This window comes from Budorcas taxicolor, chromosome 24 (genome assembly GCF_023091745.1).
Source record: "Budorcas taxicolor isolate Tak-1 chromosome 24, Takin1.1, whole genome shotgun sequence".
Classification (NCBI taxonomy): Eukaryota; Metazoa; Chordata; class Mammalia; order Artiodactyla; family Bovidae; genus Budorcas; species Budorcas taxicolor.
In genome coordinates, this window is record NC_068933.1 from 28491300 (window position 1) to 28511003 (window position 19704).

Consider the following 19704-nt stretch of genomic DNA (forward strand, 5'->3'; position numbering starts at 1 on the left):
GTGCCAGCCTGGATGGGTAGGGGGGTTGGGGAAGAATGAAAGCAAAAGTGAAAGTCTCTCAGTCCTGTCCAACTCTGCGACCCCATGGACTAAACACTCCATGGAATTCTCCAGGCCAGAATACTGGAGCCGGTAGCCTATCCCTTCTCCAGCGGATCTTCCCGATTCAGGAATTAAATGGGGTCTCTTGCAATACAAGATAAAAAGCTTGAAAAAAAAAACCCCACACAATTTCTCCTACTTAATTCAGAGAGAGTGCTGTAGTCCAGGTGGTAAGTGTAGTCTAGGTAATACCCAGCTTTTCAGTTTTTCCACATTGTTTTATACTTGATTTTACTAACATAAAAGGGTATATGTATTTATAGTATGACTTTCCTCTGGTCTCTAAACCAGTCTTGTACAAGGCAATAGGCTAGTAAGAAAGATCACTGTTTTTTAGGAAGCAATGTAAACCATACTTTTAACGTACTGTTACTGAGTCCAAGCTCTTACTGCTGGCTGCAAGACAGGCCAATGAATAAAAAGATTAATTGCTGAAGCAAGGAATAGCAGTTTTATTTGGAAAGCCGACAATGGAGAAGATAGAGGACTCAGGCCTTTTTTATAAAAAGGGAAGGTTAGGTTGGTTGTTGCAAACTTTTTGGTGCCAGAATCTTTTATTCTTAAGCTGTCAAGGTGGGTCAGGTCATGATGTTCCCATGAGTCTCCAACAAGAGAAGTGTTATTCTTTGTTCTGCAACTTTTTCTCTCTATATGAATGGGAAAGTGTTACACCTTTAAAGGTCTGATCCTTGAGAATGGGCCAGCCTGTATATCTCAGGCTATAGGCAACATCCTTTTAGTCATTAAGGAGTAAAAAGAGCAATGGAATACAGACGTGGTGGGGGTGGAATCCAATATGAAGTCAGACTTGTTCTTCCCTATTGTAATACCTCTAGACCTTGCATACCCCTACGTTTGCTAAAGGTTAAGTGACTCTCGCCCAAATATCCAGTAAACTGAAGTCGGTTTTTATCCTCTTATAAGTTTGGCTTCAAAACCCAGTGCTATATCAATGCGTTCTAACAGGATGGTTCCAATTCCTGGTTTTCATCTGCATGCAACGAAGTTATACTACTTATGACACGCTGAATTATTTTATAACGTGGTATGCAAATCAAGGACCATCTTTATTCTGAGCGTGTGCCTTTCTTACTCTTTTCGTGGCCTTTTGGAAAACGGTATGAACTAGTGAAGATTTTCTTCTTTCCTTGTCAAAAGAAAGAGCGTGGAAAAAACCTGTTGCTCTTGAAATATCCTCTGATGCATGAATTTCAAGTCAGGACCCAATTCCACACCAAGCAAATGCGTGTTAAGTGCGGAATAGAGGGTTTTACGTCTTAAAAGACCGCGTCTGAGGTCCACAGACGGGGCGAGGAAGCGACAGCCTAGCTTACCGCCCCGCGCGCAGCCCGAGCCCGCGTCCAAGTCCCGGCGGCCGACTCTCCAGAGAACCGACAAACCGCGGGCTCGACAGGGGGCGCTGCTGGCGTCCCCCGTCTTCTCACATCGGAATCGGCCGGCTCAGGAGCGGCCTCGCACGGACCCTCAGAGGGGTTGACAGTCCCAAGGCCAGCCGGGGACGAGAAACCGGCGGAACGAGCGTGCGGGGACAGCCCGGGGACTCGGCGGCGAGCGCGAGGGCCACACCGCCAGGAGCCGCTGTTGCAAGGCCGCGAAATCAGAACTCTCGCGATAGGCGAGACTGGGCTTCGCGGAAGTGATTATCCGGAAGCAGCATGGCTGCTCCCTTCAATTGAGCCGGCTCTATCTGGTGAGCTGCTGACGAGATGCAGTCGGACGATGTGAGTCCTGATGCTCTGCCACCCAGATTTTCTGCACAGGGTGTCTCGCCTGTTTTAGGAGACTCAAGAGCCACCCGTTAGCCTCGTGGGGCTCCGGAAGCGAGGCCTCCAGAGCCCTGATTTCCGAGCGTGGGTCTCTCACGTGTCTACCCGGGTCCTTCGGGGTTCAGGGGACCGCACACCGCACCTCAGCCCCCGGGTTCGGTGTAAACGGCCCTTGGTGCCTCGCAAGGGAGGCTTTTGCATGTGGTCCCTCGGAATTTGGGAGGCGACGGGGCGAGGGGTGGGTGCCGGCGTGGGGGACGGTATGGTGAGCTTTAGATAGCAAAGTTAAGCGTGCTTTTCATCCACGTGCGCGTTACTCTTCAGCCTGCTTTCCCTGTGTTAGGTGTTTCCTTTACCTTTGCTCCACTCTGCCCGCGTCATAATTTTGGAAGCATCCTAGGTTCATTCATTATTTGTATGAAATATATTCAAGCGCCTACAGTGTGCCAGGCGTTGTAGTAATTACTGGCAATTTGGTTGTTATTAAGCCAGGCAAAAGACCTCTGCTTTCCTGGAGCTCTGGCAGGGGAGACAGTAAACACGTGAACGAATTAAATACAATTGAAATGTGTAGTACTACTATGAAAGAAACACCGGGGTGATAGTGATGAGAGACCACTTCGGATCAGAGAAGATTTCTCTGAATAGAAGATATCTCAGCCGAGATCTGAAAGATGAGAAGGAACCGCCACTGGGGGCTGAGGGAAAAGCAATCAATCCGGGCTATAGGAACAATATAGTACAAAGATCTGGAGGTAAGAAAGAAGGAATGTGGTAAAGGACATTCGTGTGACTGTGTTACAGGAGTCAAGGGAAGAAAGGTAGTGAAGCTGGATGTCTTTGCAGGACAAGATCATGTAGAGTCTTGAAGGAGGTGTTTTAAAGGTTTTAATGTGACATGACATCTGACTTGCATTTGTGAACTTTTCTGTCCTATGAAAGGAGGGAAGGAATGAATGCAAGGGGACTACAGCGTGATGAAAGTCGGTTCAACTAAGGTAGTACTGGTCATGAAAAGAAGTGGATGGGCTTGAGATCTGTTTTATCAGTGTAACTGGCAAGACTTGGTTATGGTGTGATGAGGAGAGGGAAGAAATCAAGGGGCTTTCAGATTTGAACAGGCTGTTCAATGGTGATTCTGTTTATGGATGTGGGGAAGACTAGGGAAGGTATTCTTTTGAGAGGTGTGGAATTGGAACCTCCATTTGGACCTGCTAATGTGTTTGAGGCCTTTCAGACATTCAGGCAGAGATGTCAAGTAGGCAGCTGGATGTATATATGAATCTGGTGCTTAGAAGTCTGACTAGGAGATGACAGTTTGGGAGTCTTCAACTTTGAGATGATATTTAAAACCACATACCAGAACTAGCTCCTGCTTTTCCAGTTTCGTTTCCTTGTACCTGTTTCCTACCGTCCCTCACCAAACAGGTCCCATAAGGTTCCAAAAATGTTTCATTCTTTAACGCTTCTTTGTGTTTTTCCCTTTAACTTCTCTAGAGCCCTTTCCCAGCTCCTCAAGGCAGCTCACTCAAAGGTTCTCAGGCGCTTATACACCTCTATTGTGGTATTTAGCAATGACTGCTGCTCGATGTTTTGTATCTTTCTAACTAGATAGAGAACACTCTTTAAGGACTGTACCTTCCTTCATTCAGCATGTGCTTGAGTACCTCCTGTGTGTCAGGACTTTGAAATGTCAGTGTCTTACGTAACTACTAAGTGTACATTAAGTGCCAAATGAACATAGAACATGAGTTAGTGGAAGATGGTAGATGATCTTCCTTGTCCTCAATGAGATAAAATCATGGAATGTATACCTAAAAACCTAGTACTGTGCAGCCTTTCACAATGGATAATGAACATATTAAGTAAAAAAGGAAAGTTACTATTATATATATATATAGTTTATATATACATACTGCAAACTCATATGGTTCAAAATATCCATGTAGGCATATTAGTTGGTGTAACATACAACTATTTATAAAATACTAATGAAATTATATCTCTGGGCAGTAAGGTTATGGTTATTGTTAATTTGTATTTACTTTTCCTGTAAGAATCTGTTACTTGTGTAAAATAACAAATAAATCAGACTATTTTACAAAGCCCTTTGTCCTCATTCCTCAGAGACTTTTTCTCAGTAAAGCAGGGCGCTGCCCTAGGGCATTGTTTTCTTGGATTAATGTGGCGTCTGTTAGGTGAGAGCAATTGAAATGGATTTCTACTTTTGTCTTACAGGTTATCTGGGATACACTAGGAAACAAGCAATTTTGTTCTTTCAAAATAAGGTGAGTCTAGATTTTCAGCTTGAACAGAGATTCTTTCAGTTACCCTCTTGGTAACCCATCTTATAATTTTGGTTCTTTCCCTCTTATTCTAGAACCAAGACTCAGAGTTTCTGCAGAAATGAATATAGCCTGACTGGATTGTGTAATCGGTCATCCTGTCCCCTGGCAAACAGTCAGTATGCCACTATCAAAGAAGAGAAAGGTAACTCCTCAGGTTTAGCTTCATGAGAAGTACTCGGCAGCTTTTAAAAGGATGCTCTTTAGTCTCTCTGCAAATAATAATCAAAGTATTTACTGTATCCTGCAGGACAGTGCTACTTGTATATGAAGGTTATAGAGCGAGCAGCTTTCCCCAGGCGTCTCTGGGAACGGGTAAGACTTGGGGTATTAAATTACCATGACCATTGAGCAACAGCAGAAAGGCCACACGCTTTTTCTCTCTTCCTTGACCACATCTACCTTAAACTCCTGGAGTTTAAGGCCTCTAAGAGGCCCCATGGGTGTCATTAACAGTGAAGACCTGATCATTTATCCTCGTTCATCATGCTTCTGTTAATCTGTTCAACAGGTCCGGCTTCATAAAAACTATGAGAAAGCACTGGAGCAAATAGATGAAAACCTAATTTACTGGCCCCGTTTCATTCGACACAAATGTAAGCAGAGATTCACCAAGATCACCCAGTATCTAATTCGAATTCGAAAACTTACACTTAAGCGACAGTAAGTATTGATCATTCATTTTTTAAATGTCCTTGCATGCATCATATTATGAAAGCTGAGAGATGGTGAAACCTCTAGAAATGCTTTCTCTTAAGTTCAGCTTTGGGTAATTTTTAATGAAGTGCTAACCAGCAGCAGTTTTACCACAAATTAAAATTGTGCCCTTTGATTTTGCAGGATTTTAAAAGCGTATAGTACAGCTTGATTATCCCCTTCCTGTCTGAAAATCAGCTTCAGAAAACTGTCTTTATAACTCTGAGGGAATCCTAAAATTAGAGAATTTAAAATGAGTGTAAGAACTTCACTCTGGGTTCACTGAAAACTAATTTTTAAAAGTGATATGAAATCCACACAATTAATTGCATGCCTTCTTTAAGGAGTGATAGCCCTAATGCTTTCTCATTGTGACCTGCAGAGAAAGCTAGAGATGTCACTTCTCTAGAAAGTTCTTTTCTTGTAGTTCACAGAAGCGTTAATCTTCAGCGTTGTGAATGCCCTCAGAGATCTCAGAATGCCTAAAGAAACAAAAACAGCCATGTATGTGAAACATGTCTGTCAAATATATGTAAAATTGCTTGACTTTATAGCATTATCAAGGATATTTTAGTATATAATCTTGCTATATTGAGGTGAGCCCTACAAAATCAATTCCAGTCCTTTTTTCTTCTCATTTTTTAAATAAAGGAACGTGTTTTCTGATCATGTGTTTTATTTCCCATAGGAGAAAACTTGTTCCTTTGAGTAAGAAGGTGGAGCGGAGGGAAAAACGAAGAGAGGTAACTTATTGTTCTGGTAGTCACAACGTCTACATGTTCACTGAAGAGTAGGGGTGTATAAGCAGGGCTGGCTCATGAGAACCGTTCAGTCACCACTGTTTGTGAACTGTTCACGCCCTAATAATAGACAACAGTGTTAATTGCATATGGTATCTGGTATTCTGTATCTGAAGATTATGACTCTCAGGGCTGGATAAAATGTGGGTGCTTCAGGGACATTTGTAATATGAAACAGGAAGAAGACCTTCAACAGAGATTCATAGCTCCTTGTCTGAAATTTTTGAATCAGGGATTTCAGATTTAGAGTCCTGTTATGTGTTGCCCGTCTTATATTTTACATTTTACTCTCAGCTAATTTTGAGTATTCTAGTCACACACACTAGTAGTTGTACAGTGATATATAACAGTGTTTCACTAGATAAATTTACGGTAGGTGGAATTTTTTGAAAAAAACTTTTAAGTAGCCTCATGCCAGTCTGGGTCATATTAGACCTCTAAATTGAGCACTGTGCTGTGCTTAGTCACTCAGTCGTGTCCCACTCTTTGTGGCCCCATGGACTTTAGCCCACCCGGCTCCTCTGTCCAAGAGGATTCTCTAGGCAAGAATACTAGAGTGGGTTGCTGTCTCCTCTGGGGATCTTCCCAACCCAGGGATCGAACCTAGGTCTCCTGCGTTGCAGGCAGATTCTTTACCATCTGAGCCACCTGGGAAGCCCAAGAATACTGGAGTGGGCAGCCTATCCCTTCTCTAGGACTTCCCAATCCAGGAATTGAACCAGGGTCTCCCTCATTGTCAGTGGATTCTTTACCACCTGAGCTACCAGAGAAGCCCATATTGAGCTTTGGGGGTTCTGAAATTGCTGGTAAGGGATTGAGATTATTTGTTTCTCTGAACTAAACTAGGCAGCTTTGTTACTGAAGTAGTCAACAGTGATGGTAATATTGTGCCAACCGTGGAAAATCTAGTCAGGAAATTCCAGCCTTGTGGAAGAGAGCAGTCTCCCTGTCCGCCTCATGGGACCTCACTCAGACTGAACATTCTTACGCTTTTAAGACCTGGAATTAGGTCTTCCTGACAGGTTCACATTTTCAGTCAGTTTAAGTATTTGCTTTGCTCATCCCACATCCACAAACATGTACCTCATCATTTGTCATATCCTATCAAGAAGCAGCTTTAGTAATCTTGATGCTTTTGTTTTCATTAATCACATAGAGTACTGCATTTCAAGCCTGAGTCACTGGTCTCCAAACTTTTTTGATCACTCCATCAATAAAATTTTTGAACATTTGCTGCCCAATATATTATTTACAAATGTTATTATACATGTACACTTGTGCTGTAGATATATTTAAATAATAGTTTGTGATGTAGTGAAGGTCTCAGCAAAGTAAAATTTGCCCCTAAGGGCTGTCATAGGTGATAGAGCTCAGAGACAGAGAAAGGAGGGTATTGTTGAGTGCCTGCATTTCGTACTTGCTGTTCACTTTTCATTCTCCACCACCAATTATGCAGACACCTTTGTTTAAATGTGGCTAGTTTTCATCTTCCTTGTCAAAACTTCTTTATATTACATACCACTGACAGCCATTTGTTATCTTAGAAAATGACAAATCTGAACGATGTGTGTGTCTGTGTGAGAAAAATGCATGGTTCTTTAAGTTCTGTGAGTCAAGTGCTAAACCATTAAATAACCAGCATATATAACTACTGCCTATCTTATTGCAAACTATTCACTATCATCTATAGAGCCACGTAACCAAGCAAACTTAACCAAATAGCTGTATGCTGCAAGAATCTGAATGAGATCACCACTTTCATACTCTGTGTGTAGTATTTTAAAGAAAAAATATTTACAGAAGTTTTGCGCATTTGGTTCCTACATCTCAGTAGATCACCTCTGAGGTGTAAGCACCCACTTTGGAGAAAAATGTAGAACATCACAATAACCTCTTCACTGCTCTGTGAGCCCCCAGCTCCTTTGTAACTGATCCTCTGCACTGTTCACTGTAACATAGCTTCAGTGTGTAAGGCTAACATCCTCTGAGATTTCCACTATCATCTTAATGCACTCTTTGGGGAAAAAGGTAAATTGAGGCTACATTTTGGTTTTTATGTTTCAGTTTTGTAAAGAGAGAGATACCATGTATCATCACCTATAAGAAATCACTAAAGGAAGAGATTTATTTTGTTCAAGTATGTCTGATTTATAGTATTGTGTTAATTTCTGCTGTACAGCACTGCTGCAGTTACACATATAATATTCTTTTTCTTTATGGTTTATCACAGGATATTTAATATAATTCCCTGATTTATACAGCAGGAAAAGGAAGAGATTTTTTTATCTTCTTTTCTAACATGTTGTATCTATGGCTTTAGAAAATGTAAATGAGTGAAGGTCTCTGTTCCTTTTTTGCAGCTTTTATAGTCTTGCTTCAGGATTGCTAAATTTCTGAAATATTTGTATACCAATTTGCTTTACCAAAGACTCTGTTAGAATTTAATTTAGAAATCTATTCATAAAACCACAGGAATTTTTTAAGTCAAAAGATTTCCAAGGTTTGACAAGGAAAAAATATATCTATCTGGTTAGACAAGCAGAAGTTCTGTTACAGCAAGAGGGAAAAGGCAATTACATCTTTCCCATAAAAACTTGGTTTCTTCCCTTCTACAGGCTGAACAATGAGTACTAATGAAGTAAATGGGTTTGTTCTTTTTCTCTTACAGGAAAAGGCACTAATAGCTGCTCAGCTGGACAATGCCATCGAAAAAGAGTTGCTGGAGAGACTGAAACAGGATACGGTGAGAAAGCTAGAAACTTTGGGGTACAGATTTTATTTTTTAGGTGGTAATATGCTAGGAGATATGGGACTAGTTGGAAATGGGATTTATTTTTAAAGATGTTAGAAAGAGGCTTAGACCTCGATTTTATTCCTGGAATAAAATAAGTATCATATTAGCTCTGGCTTGTAATGCAAGCATGTAAACTACTGCAATTAACCCCTGATACTCGAGTTTGGAGACCTTTCATTTTTTGCCATTATTCCCAACTCCTCCAAACACAGCAATTCCAGGTCTCTACAAAAGCCACACAGCTTTGATCCTCCTGCTTATTCATCCTAGTCTTTTAAGGTTCTTTAAAATGAATTTTTATTCTCTTTTTGAAAAATGAATGTCACTTAAAGAGACAATATGAATAAAATATGCTTTTTAAACCTTATTTCCTCTTTGTTGGTAAAACTACATTTGTTTCAATCCATGGGTATTTTTATATACTACTAAATTTTAACTGATCTGGCGTCTGTCCTTGATAGAAGTTACTAATCACTGAGAAAAATAATATGCTGGTTGGACAGTGGACTTGAAGCACAAGGTCAAACATGGCAAAAGCTGACCCATGTTTCTTTTCTTCAGTATGGTGACATCTACAACTTCCCCATCCACGCCTTCGACAAGGCCCTGGAACAGCAGGAGGCAGAGAGTGACTCTTCAGATGCTGAGGAAAAAGATGATGAAGAAGATGAAGAAGTAAGCTTTGTGTTTTTGCTCGGTCAAGCAGTAATCTATAGGATTAGATCTATTTTTATGTAATAGAGAATATCATTTTTAGTTCTCTAAACAAAAAATAGTTAACCTGGTCACTCATTTCCTATCATATTTTATTAATTTGGTTCAGTAGTGGCTTCTTCTCCAAGTTCAGCCAGTAAACCACATGTTGACAATTTAATCTTACTTAGTAGCGTTCTAAAATTTTTCCTACAAGGTGACAAAGAGTCCTTATTAACATTAAGGAACCTGCTGAAATTTACCAAGGGTTTAATCTTACTGTTACTATACAGGAAGTACTTAAGTGATAGTATTTTGGGGAAAGGGGCAGATTTAACAAATTGATTCACAGGAGACTCGCATAGGGACACAGGTAGACTTTTCCTATTAGTAATCTAGTTTTTAATATTTGAAATGAACAGTTTTAGTTCAATTATGAAGAATTGTTTGTTCCTATATACTGATTTTAACCAATTAAAATGAGGATGTTTTATCTCTGATGATTTAAATCAGGCATGAGAATTGATATCCCTAAAGAAATTGATTTAGTTGCCTAGTAACCATTCTCTCATTGTGTTTTTGTTACTGATGTACTTATCAAAGAATAAAACTAGATGTCTAAGCTGAATTCTCATTATGTATCCTGAACCTAATGGTTAGTTTTATTTTAGGATGTGGGCAAAAGAGAGTTTGTGGAAGATGATGAAGTGGATGAGAGTGACATAAGTGATTTTGAGGTGAGGTTCATGCGTAAAAAACTGTCCTTTGGTTCCAACCAAAAATGGGGGGGAGGAAGTTCGGATCACACAGAACAGGTAAATTATCTAATTTTAGTTCTAAATAGAACAGAGACGGGAGTTTGGGGAATGAATTAGTGTCTTTTTTTTCCCCTTCACGTGTTAGGATATGGATAAACTGGACGCCAGCAGTGATGAAGATCAGGATGATAAATCCTCCAGTGAAGAAGAAGAAAAAGCCCTTGATGCCAAACACAAAGGCAAAACGCCTCTGAAAGGGCCTTTGAGGAGGAAAAGAGCCTACGTAGAGATAGAGTACGAGCAAGAGACAGAGCCCGTGGCCAAGGCCAGAACCACGTGACTTCCCTTCAGACACTTGTAAAGAGGACTGAACATCTTCCTTTTTTACACCTTAAACACGTAACACTTCTGGGTTTTGCTCTTCTTGTTTTTTAACACAATATTTGTGTTTTTAATATTTATGCTAGTTCTGTGGAGCAAGGAGGGAGTGGAGAAAAGCCTAAATTGTGAATATTTTTATAGCATTGTTACATGACATGTGCTGAAGTAACAGCTTGAGCCCAAGAAGCATAAGGGATGAGTCTGTGGGTATAAGTATTTCTAAATTTAAGTGTTACCCACTCACCCCTGTTTCCTTGGCATCCTCCCCCTTGCATGCCTCCCCCACCCCTTTATTTAGAAATGTCCAGATTCCATTTGTTCACATTCTCCTTTCCCTACTTCTGTGGGAGTTAAAAAGAAGGAAAGAGAAGGTCTAAGTTATAATGTTTAGTATAAATATACCTTTTGCCTGAAATAATTCCATTGAAAACAACTGGAAGAGAAAGACAATCCTTTCCTCTTCAGGAAAGTAATACAAGTCCTTAAGTTGTGTCGCAGGGAGCGCCTTCAGAAAGCTGTTGCACTCTTCGGATGCAGTTCCCCACCTGACTGTCTTCACAGCTGTGGGGGATTTTAGCCAGGAGACCCTGAAACGTGAAACCAAACAGGCTTGTTGTTTTTGATGGTTACTTCACCTTAGTGGTTCTTTCTTGGTATCAGACTCAAAGAAGGAAAGAACTGATGACACTAGGGGCAGTTCACGGAACTGGTGTAACGCTGGGAACTGGAAATGTCCTACTGGCTCACGAAGCAGCAGCTTTCTGCCAGCCACCATGAAGCAGATTAGATCTAAGGCTTGAAAACTGCTTGAGATTAAAAAGCCAAGATGAATATAGTATCCCTCAGTATTTTTAGGATGTTAATTTCTTTTCACGCTGCCTATAACTTTAAATTGAAGATTTTGAGACAATGATTTATAAATTATGTATACATGGACACAGAGCTGTTATATGCGATGGCTTGGAAAAGTAAACTTCTGTGGAATATGAGACCAAAGGAAGAATTCCCACATGGATAAATAAAGTATGTGGAAAACATCGTTGCCTCTGAAAAACTGGAAACATCTCTGTTACCTTACTTACTTATTCTACCTAAATTATTCCTTAGTGGATTACAGACCATTATTTTTACTTTTTCTTTTCATTCGGACCACTAGAACAGAATTACCATTTTGCAAACTCTTGATCGTGATCTTTTTGCCCATTCTCTCTCCTAGCTCCAGAAGCATCCACTGATGCTCTTGCCTTTTCATCTAAAAAGTTCTGAATAGCTTTAAAGGGAGACTAAGGTATTGATCAAACTCTGCTGAAGGCTAAAAGACTCAGAGGTAGAGACTAGAACCTTCCATGTCCAATTACAGACTTGGTCAGGCACAAAACGATCACAGAAATTCCCTGAGGATGTCAAGGCCTCACTGAAACCAAGTAGTGGACGGTCCCTTACCTTTACCCGTCCCGAAGCACAGCGGTCCAGGAGAATCAGGCAGTTGGTGGCCTCTTCTAACAAGGCGCTCTTAACACTGTCGGGTGTGAGGCTTGAATCCCTTGCTATGTCACATATCAGTTTCAAGAGAGCCTTCAGTAAGACCTCAAGTCTACAGGAGACTCTGGAATCAAGAAGAAACATGGTATTCATACTCTGAATCAGGATATTAAAACTGAAAAAGGGATCTGGGATACGAAAGCCCTCATTTCATAAAGCAAGGAACTGAAGTCCAAGTTTAAGACCGTAAAGCTGGAAGCAGAACGAGAGACCAGACTCGAGATTTCTGAACTCCAAGCCTGTTGGTTTTCTCTACAGCACACTGCCCACACACCCTGACACACTGGCATGCCCAAGAACACCTGGCTGCCCTCCAGAAGTTGGTGGTTTTACTGTTAGGAAACAGCTCTCCTGAAAAGGGAGAACTGGGCCCTCCCTACCAGGGGCCTGTACTTTTGGCCAGAGAACAGGAAACGGCCCACAGTTCTTTAGCTTGGATGTGGTCTTTGGCCTGGAGGTTAAAGATACAGTGAGGGAAATAAGCTTGGCTTCTGAAAACTCAGTGTTGATTTAACTTTTCTGTCACTTTAATGCTAGATCCTAGATTACCACCAGTTAGGCCCTGTCTCTATTTACTTCTGCTTTGCCTTTCTAAAAATGTTTATGATGATGATTACGTAAAGTCGTAAATGCGCTTAATGCCACTGAATCATACACTTGAAAATGGTAACTTTTATGTATTTTTAAACCACAATTAAAAAACTAAAAAGCCCCAAGGAAGCTGAAAAATTTAACTTGTAGTGTGGAAATAAAACCACATTTCTGGGCAGAAATGTGACTGGGAGAAGAAAAGTTTACACCCTTCATCTTGATCTGAAAACCATTAAGTGGTTTCCAGTAACGTGGGTGCTATTCAGCACTTCACCTGTCTTCTTTCAACACAGTCGGCTCTGCATTCCACTCCCCAGAGCTCGCCCCCTCTATACTTCACATTTGTTTTCTGACCTCTCCACATTTTCTTGACTTCTTCTACTTAGTATCTGTATTGATTCAGTTTCATTCATTCATCTATTCCAGTCACTTCTGAAATATCCATGTACTTGGTACTGGGCTTTCCCTGGTGGCTCAGTAGTAAAGAATCCACCTGTCAATGCAGGAGCCTTGGGTTCAGTCCCTGGCTCAGGAGGATTCCCTGGGTCGGGAAGATCCCCTGGAGGAGGAAATGGCAACCCACTCCAGTATTCGTGCCTGGAAAATCCCATGGACAGAGAAGCCTGGCAGGGGTCCATGGGGTTGCAAAAGAGTCAGACATGACTTAGTGACTAAACAGTAAACAATACCAGGTTCTGAGTAAATCTTGGAGTTCTCGGTATACTAAAGTGATCTTCCATCTTCCTGGAGCTAAGAGTTCAGCAGAGGAGACAGACAGTAAGTAAATAAATGCAACCCGGGTACAAATGTGATTCTGGGGTACATTAGAAGGAGATGAGAGAACACAGTTCAGAACAGAAACATACGTGTTGCTAAGATACTGGGACTCGTGCCCAATTAAGTCTTGTTATCTCATTCAGACTCACTGGAAAAAGCCCAGATACTGGGGAAGACTGAAGGTAAAAGGAGCATTGGGTGGCAGAAAATGAGATGGTTAGATAGCATCAGTGATTCAACGGACAAGAGTTTGAGCAAACTATGGGAAATAGTAAACGACAGGGAAGCCTGGCGTGCTTCAGTCCATGGGGTCGTAAAGAGTCAGACATAACTAAGCAACTGAACGTTTCCTGCAAGACAGCCTTTTGCAGACTCAATGTGTTTGGGTTCCAGCTTGCTGTTCATGATACCTCCCTTGAGCCAGAGTTGGAATGCTAAGCAAATGTATTCCAAATCAGCATTCTCCTGATCACACATGTTCAGTGATGTGCTGGAAGTGCTCTGTTCTAAATTAGACTTAAGAAACCAAAGGGTGAACAAAGTCAAGTATGTCTACTGTAGCACTGCGAACCAGGCCTTGTAAATAGAGATGTCCACCTGAAGGAACTGAGTGTATATCTTGTCAATGCCACTCTCACAGTTTATAAAGTCCAACTGGTATATAAAATGGGAGGTATTCATCTGTACAGCATGTCCTTAATACTTTGTACTGAACATACATCTGGGCAAGTTCTGCAGGGAGTACGGGTGGAGTTTTGCCCCTTAGCACACCTGACTGCTGGCTGTCATACCTGGGCCAAGTATACTGCAGGACAAGTTTTAGGGTTTCCAGTATCTTCAATCTGGCCTCCTCCTCGGGTCCATCATATACCTCCAAGTAACCAATGATGACTCGCTCCAGCCTTTTCAAGTGCCGGACAGTTAAGATCCCCAACCTAACGACAACAGAGAAGATGTGATGAAGAGTGAAGTTGAGAATGGCCAGACCCAGCTGCTCAGGGACTCACCTTTTCACAAAAGCTGGTAGGTTTCTCGCGTAAGTCCTACGTAAGAGAAGGCGGTGCTCGGGCTCCATGTGCGTCAGGATCAACTGCAGGACCTCATCACACTGTGTGGTGGGTCGGGCCCCATCTCCCTTCCAGTGCAGGGCTTTCTCCAGGATGGGGAATAAATCCAGCAGACACAGGAGCACAGCCTAGGAGGAAGGAAGAGAAAGGAGCTGTAGTTCACCAGTTGGTAGTCATAACACTCAGTGATTTCTCCTGCAGCTTCCACTCATCTACCATCCTCAGTGTCCATGTCATAGAATTCTAAAAGATGCTAGTAATAATACATTAAGTGTAATGTATTACTTTATATTTTCAAACTTTTTAAACATTCTTTATTTCCATCAGACAGTCTCAAGTTAACATCTCCTAGGACTGTTCTTTGCTAATCTATAAAATGGAGCAGAGCTAAGACTTTAATCCAGAATTTAGGAGTCTCAGTCTATTGTCACTAAATACCTAAGTTGATATTTACAAGTATAATATCTACTATAAGACCTCTCCCAAACAGAATCTAAGATGACTCTATTTGTATCCAGTTTTGACCAACCTATCTGAAGTTTCAGTATCCATGCAATCCCTTTTAGCTCTCCCAGGATCTTTGCTTTTTCTCTTACTTTTTAACCACCATTCCAAGAGCCCTAACCTTCCTGGCTTTTAGGATAGTCTAGATTCTCAAAACCTAAAACAATATTTTAAAAAGAAAGGGGCAGGCTGAGGTAGGAGGAGGGAGACTATCTGGCCTAAAATAAGAAACAAGGTTATTTCTAACTCTAATTTTATGTAACTTGTTTCTTGACTTCCGAATGGTCTCGGCACCTCTCCCCACACAATATCCCCCAGAAATTCTAACTCATTCTTTATAAGCAAATATCACCTCCTTACCAGATCCTCTTAAAACACCCCAATACCACCAAACCTCGTTAGCTGCCTATTGCTAAACACCTACTGCATTTTATACAGACCTCGATTACTCTCTACTGCATTTATATTTACAGTATATATATTTACATAAATGTGTCTGCAAAGGATTTCTTAAAGCCAGAAACCTTGCCTGACTCGTTCAATCTTGGAACCTACAATGGTTACTGGCACACAATAGGTACTCAGTGTCTACTGGATGAAACAGCAAATGACACTTACCCAACTTACAAAGAGTTCCCCATGTCTGTACTGATATAAAAGCAGCCCAGAAGGAAGGACACTTAATAAAAATAGAACTTACCCGGGAGTTCCCTGGTGGTCCAGTGGTTAGGATTCTGCAGTTCCACTGCTGGGGCCAGGGTTTAAGCCCTGGTGGGGGGAACTAAGATCCTAAAAGCCATGTGGCTAAAAAGAAAAAAAAGGAGGCAGAGGGCAGAGGGAGGAAAAGAACCCATCTTTCTCTCTTGTTCATAAATAGGTGAGAGACTACCCAAAAAAAAATCTTTTTTAAAACTAAAACTTTTTCAGACATAAAACTGCCCCCAAGTGATAAATAATTGACCCAGATGAAGACAAAACACTGGCTTTTCTGTGCAGGCTCAGAAACATGGATGCCTCTTTGGTACTGAGCCATTTTCACTAGCTATTTGCTATCCCCATTTTCTTTTTTTAAATGTATGTATTTTTGCCTGTGCTGGACCTTTGTTGCTGCTCAAGGGCTTTCTCTAGTTGCAGACTGCCAAGGCTACTCTTCATTTCAGTAAACTCACTTTTCAATCAGGTTGCGTTCTCTTGTTGCAGAGCGCGGGCTCTAGGTATACTGGACTTCAGTAGTTGCAGCCCAAGGGCTCTAGAGTGCAGGCTCAGAGACTGTGGCACAGGGGCTTAGGTGCTCTGCAGCATGTGGGATCTTCCTGGGCCAGCGATCGAACCTGTGTCCCCTCCATTGGCAGGCAGACTCCTGGCCACTGTACCACCAGGGAAGTCCAGCTATCCCCGTATTTTCAACTTGTTAGTGGCTCTCAGTTGTCATCCCCACCTTCCAAAAAGAAAAATGCTACCAACTATTCTTATTCACATAATGCCACCTTCTACTCAGATTTGAAAGCTTAGACTTAGCATTATGAGCAAATCTTACAATTACCTGAATGAGGTGGTGTTCCCGTGCGTACAGGTGGTTGAAAAGGGCGTGGTAGAGGACCTGAGCCCTGTTGTACTGCAGCAAATCAGCAGCTGGCTGCAATCAGACAAATTACCCAATTAAAGCTTCCCAAGGCTGGCAAAATGTTGATAAATTTTGAGACTGAACATGGTACATGGGATTCATTACACTACTCTATTTCTGTGTATATTTCAAAAGCTCCATAATACACAGAAGAAAAAAGTTTCCTTGAGTAATAGGTTACACATTTGGGTATAATCCCTTTCAGCTTCTCAATTTTTTGTTCCTTGAAAGTCAGTTGTTAATTAGTCAAAGTCTGGTTCTTCAGTCTGACAATGGTCTGTGTTTCTTATATATATCACCTCTGAGATACAAGCTACTTGTATTCTTGCCTGGGAAATCCCGTGGACAGAGGAGCCTGCCAGGCTATGGTATATGGGGGTCACAAAGAGTTGGACACAACTGACAGACTTTCACTTCACCTCACAAGCTACTAGGCTGGTAGAGGAAAATATAGGCAAAAATATAAATTATTGAATTGAGTCACATAACAGCATTAATAGTGAATAAAATAAACACAAGCAACAATAAAATGGTGATATTGTGAATGAGGAATGGCCAAGAAGACTCAGTCTATGCCGTCAATACACACGCCAGAGAGCAGAGGTCACTCACCACATTAAGCACAATGTGATGGAGGCAATGGACACCCAGGATTTTGTTTTCAGTCTGATAGTCATCTGAGATGAGCAATGATGGAGGAAGTATTCTTTCCAGATGTTGGCTCAGCCAGGGTCGAGTGACCTTTTGCAGAGTCCATGAGAAAACGTATTTGGTGGCTGGGTTATTCTTCCAGGAGTCCCTAAATGGAAATGTGAAACCACATTAAGTGACATGGTGTCCCGGTGAAGCTCAATATATTTTCTTGGACTTGAAAAAAAAATGTCCCACATAAGGTAACTCTTGATGTTATAATATACATTTTTAAGATTTAGATCAAAGTAACTTACAGAACTTACACTAAATACATTTATTACCAGGGCTCTGGGCCTAAAGCATATCCAAGGAGAAGGAGCCAGTTACAGCCACAGCTATGTAAAGAATCTGTGGTGATGGTGGTGGTGGTGGTTACAGTGAGAAAGTCTTCAGAAGGGAGAGAGGTGGAAAGAAAACGCCTTCGGTAACATTATTATTACTATAAGGGAGCAAATGATTCAACATTCAAACAGTAACTTATAACATAAAGTAACACATTACTCAACCAATCTTCAAACACAGTGTAACAGGTAATTTTATCTTTATATTACAAACAATGAAACTGGTCCTATTCCAAAACAATAAAAACCAGCACTAGACTGCCTCAAAACTGTCTTTTAACTCCATTGTTGTTGTTTAGTTGTGTCCGACTCTGCAACCCCACCGACTGTGGCCCGCCAGGCTCCTCTGTCCATGGGACTTCCTAGGCAAGAATACAGGAGTGGGCTGACATTTCCTTCTCCAGGAGATCTTTCCCACCCAGGGATCGAACCTGTGTCTTCTGCGTCTCCTGCATTGGCAGGCGGATTCTTTACCGCTGAGCCACCAAACATCACTACTACATCTAATAAACAGCGATGAGTTTCAATACCCCTCAGTTTAAATGTAAACCTTACCTTTAAATCTCCAACTCCCTAACCCCACCTAACTAAAGAAAGTTAACTCTAAATAAATGGGACAGAACTTCCAATTGCTGGGCAGTTGTCAGGACTGGAAAATCGAGTCCGAAGACCTGGGTTCTAACGTCGAATTTGCCACTACCTACTTAATGTCATTTATAGCAAATCACAATCTTTCTGGGCCTTAAGAGACCTGCTATTAAACTACCTCATCTTAGTGATGAAAAAACAAGACTCCTTTGAGCTCCAGCCTTCTAAAATATTAGGCTGATGCTCAAGTTGATGGCATTTATTGGCAAGAGTACTCACTTATTCAAATCGGGTTTGAGAAGCCCCATGATCACAGTAAATCTCCCTTTCTCGTCTTCATTTTCTCCGTGGAGGAATCCAGCCACAGAACTACATTCAGTGACCTGAAGCAATAAGGCGAGCACCTGTCCAGCGACCTCTTGAGATCTTGGGCTGGTCCACGGTTGCTCCAAGCTGTGTGTGACCGCAAAAACATAGATGGGTCCTACCAAGGGACGGAGGCTTGTCTTCCACGCAGGGCAAACCAAGGAATTCTTGGCGGCCTCGACCTTCCTCAAGAGCTGAAGAAACAGTAACGCAACTGCCGCCGCTTTCTCCGCCACTTCGGAGTGGCGGTCACCTCTCCCTTCCTGCTCCTCTGCAGGGGCTGCATACTTCCCTAGGGCTTTTGCCACCTGCCCCAGCATTTCGGGCATTCCACGGAGCGAGGCGTCACTCCCCTCAAATAACCGATCACATTCTTTAGCTTCGAGCAGAGCAGCGAGGTCCTCAAGAGCTGCACTTCTGGCCTTGCCCCGTTGGGATTCCTGGCCGGCAAACTGGTGCAAGATCTGGGAGAAGGCCTGCCCGAGGGCGGAGGAAGGCCATGCTCCGGGCAAGGAAGAACCCTCCCAAGGTGGGGATTCCCGAGGGCCGTGAGGCTCCATCCCTCAGACCGAGAACGCGGACGGAGGCGGCCGGGGATCCGCTACAGAGCGGGAGGAAAGATCACCTCGGGGGCTAGGATTCTCGAAAAGCACAGGAAAAAAAAAAAAATCAAAACGGTGAGACGTCTAGGAGGACCCCGGGGAGAGACGGTCTAACGGGCGGAAGAGTAAAGATATAAAGGAAAAGATGAGGGGAAGAGGTCTCTCTGGAAGTAACAGAGTCTGATTCCCAAAATGGAAAAGGGAAGTTACTTGCCTTTCTGAAGACTTAAAAAAAAAAGTTTAAGAAATAAACCCTATACGCACGATATTCAACACGGCCACCGTTACCTGAAGCCCTTCCGGCGCGCCTGGGCGTGTCAGGATCCGACTCAGCCAACATCATTGCCGCAAAGCAGAAGTCTAGCTTCCGCCATTACCGCGGCAACGCTCCGTCACTTCACGACCGACGATCGTAAAGCAATGGCGTCCCAGGGTCAAAAAGGGTGGAGCCGTGAGGAGGATTTTTGCATGGGGAATAACCCCCCCTAGATCTTTTCTTTCTGTTCCCGCCTACTGGTAGAAACAAAAGAAATAACACGGAATGTCGGTGACGGTGATAAAATGTACAGGATTTTATATGCAAGTATAAATAAATAATCCCTACCTCTGTCATCCTTCGTGAAAAGTTAGTGGGCCCGTCCCTGGAGCGCCTT

General features: G+C 42.2%; 2 protein-coding genes across 3 annotated transcripts; one reads left to right on the forward strand and one right to left on the reverse strand.

Moving 5' to 3' along the window:
- The first annotated feature begins 1755 nt into the window (after positions 1 to 1755).
- MAK16 (MAK16 homolog) lies at positions 1756 to 11554 on the forward strand. The gene is made up of 10 exons (XM_052661287.1): positions 1756 to 1844; positions 4128 to 4177; positions 4270 to 4379; positions 4485 to 4549; positions 4746 to 4897; positions 5619 to 5673; positions 8399 to 8473; positions 9086 to 9199; positions 9889 to 9954; positions 10121 to 11554. Exons 1-10 carry the CDS (start codon positions 1830 to 1832, stop codon positions 10313 to 10315), a joined length of 897 nt encoding a protein of 298 aa, XP_052517247.1. The 5' UTR covers positions 1756 to 1829; the 3' UTR covers positions 10316 to 11554.
- Positions 8904 to 19344, reverse strand: TTI2 (TELO2 interacting protein 2). Of its 2 annotated transcripts, XM_052661285.1 has the most exons (8): positions 18363 to 19344; positions 17074 to 17260; positions 16381 to 16473; positions 14274 to 14461; positions 14058 to 14201; positions 11800 to 11962; positions 10759 to 10943; positions 8904 to 9167 (listed from the first exon to the last, which is right to left on the reverse strand). In XM_052661285.1, the coding sequence occupies exons 1-7, from the start codon at positions 19007 to 19009 to the stop codon at positions 10839 to 10841; spliced, it is 1527 nt and encodes a 508-aa protein (XP_052517245.1). In that variant the 5' UTR covers positions 19010 to 19344; the 3' UTR covers positions 8904 to 9167; positions 10759 to 10838. The 2 variants fall into 2 exon arrangements, with proteins under 2 accessions (XP_052517245.1, XP_052517246.1); XM_052661286.1 differs by lacking the exon at positions 16381 to 16473.
- Positions 19345 to 19704: the final 360 nt, after the last annotated feature.

What these genes read in the sequence shown, in the direction of transcription:
- MAK16 (XM_052661287.1), top strand. An exon ending in CACTATCAAAGAAGAGAAAG is followed by an intron (nt 4,380 to 4,484) that starts GTAACTCCTCAG and finishes TGTATCCTGCAG; the next exon opens with GACAGTGCTACTTGTATATG. An exon ending in GGAGGGAAAAACGAAGAGAG is followed by an intron (nt 5,674 to 8,398) that starts GTAACTTATTGT and finishes TTTCTCTTACAG; the next exon opens with GAAAAGGCACTAATAGCTGC.
- TTI2 (XM_052661285.1), bottom strand. Translation starts at nt 19,009, where the DNA reads ATGGAGCCTCACGGCCCTCGGGAATCCCCACCTTGGGAGGGTTCTTCC. An exon ending in CTCAAACCCGATTTGAATAA is followed by an intron (nt 17,261 to 18,362) that starts GTGAGTACTCTT and finishes ATTTCCATTTAG; the next exon opens with GGACTCCTGGAAGAATAACC. An exon ending in GGGAACACCACCTCATTCAG is followed by an intron (nt 14,462 to 16,380) that starts GTAATTGTAAGA and finishes CCTTCCTCCTAG; the next exon opens with GCTGTGCTCCTGTGTCTGCT.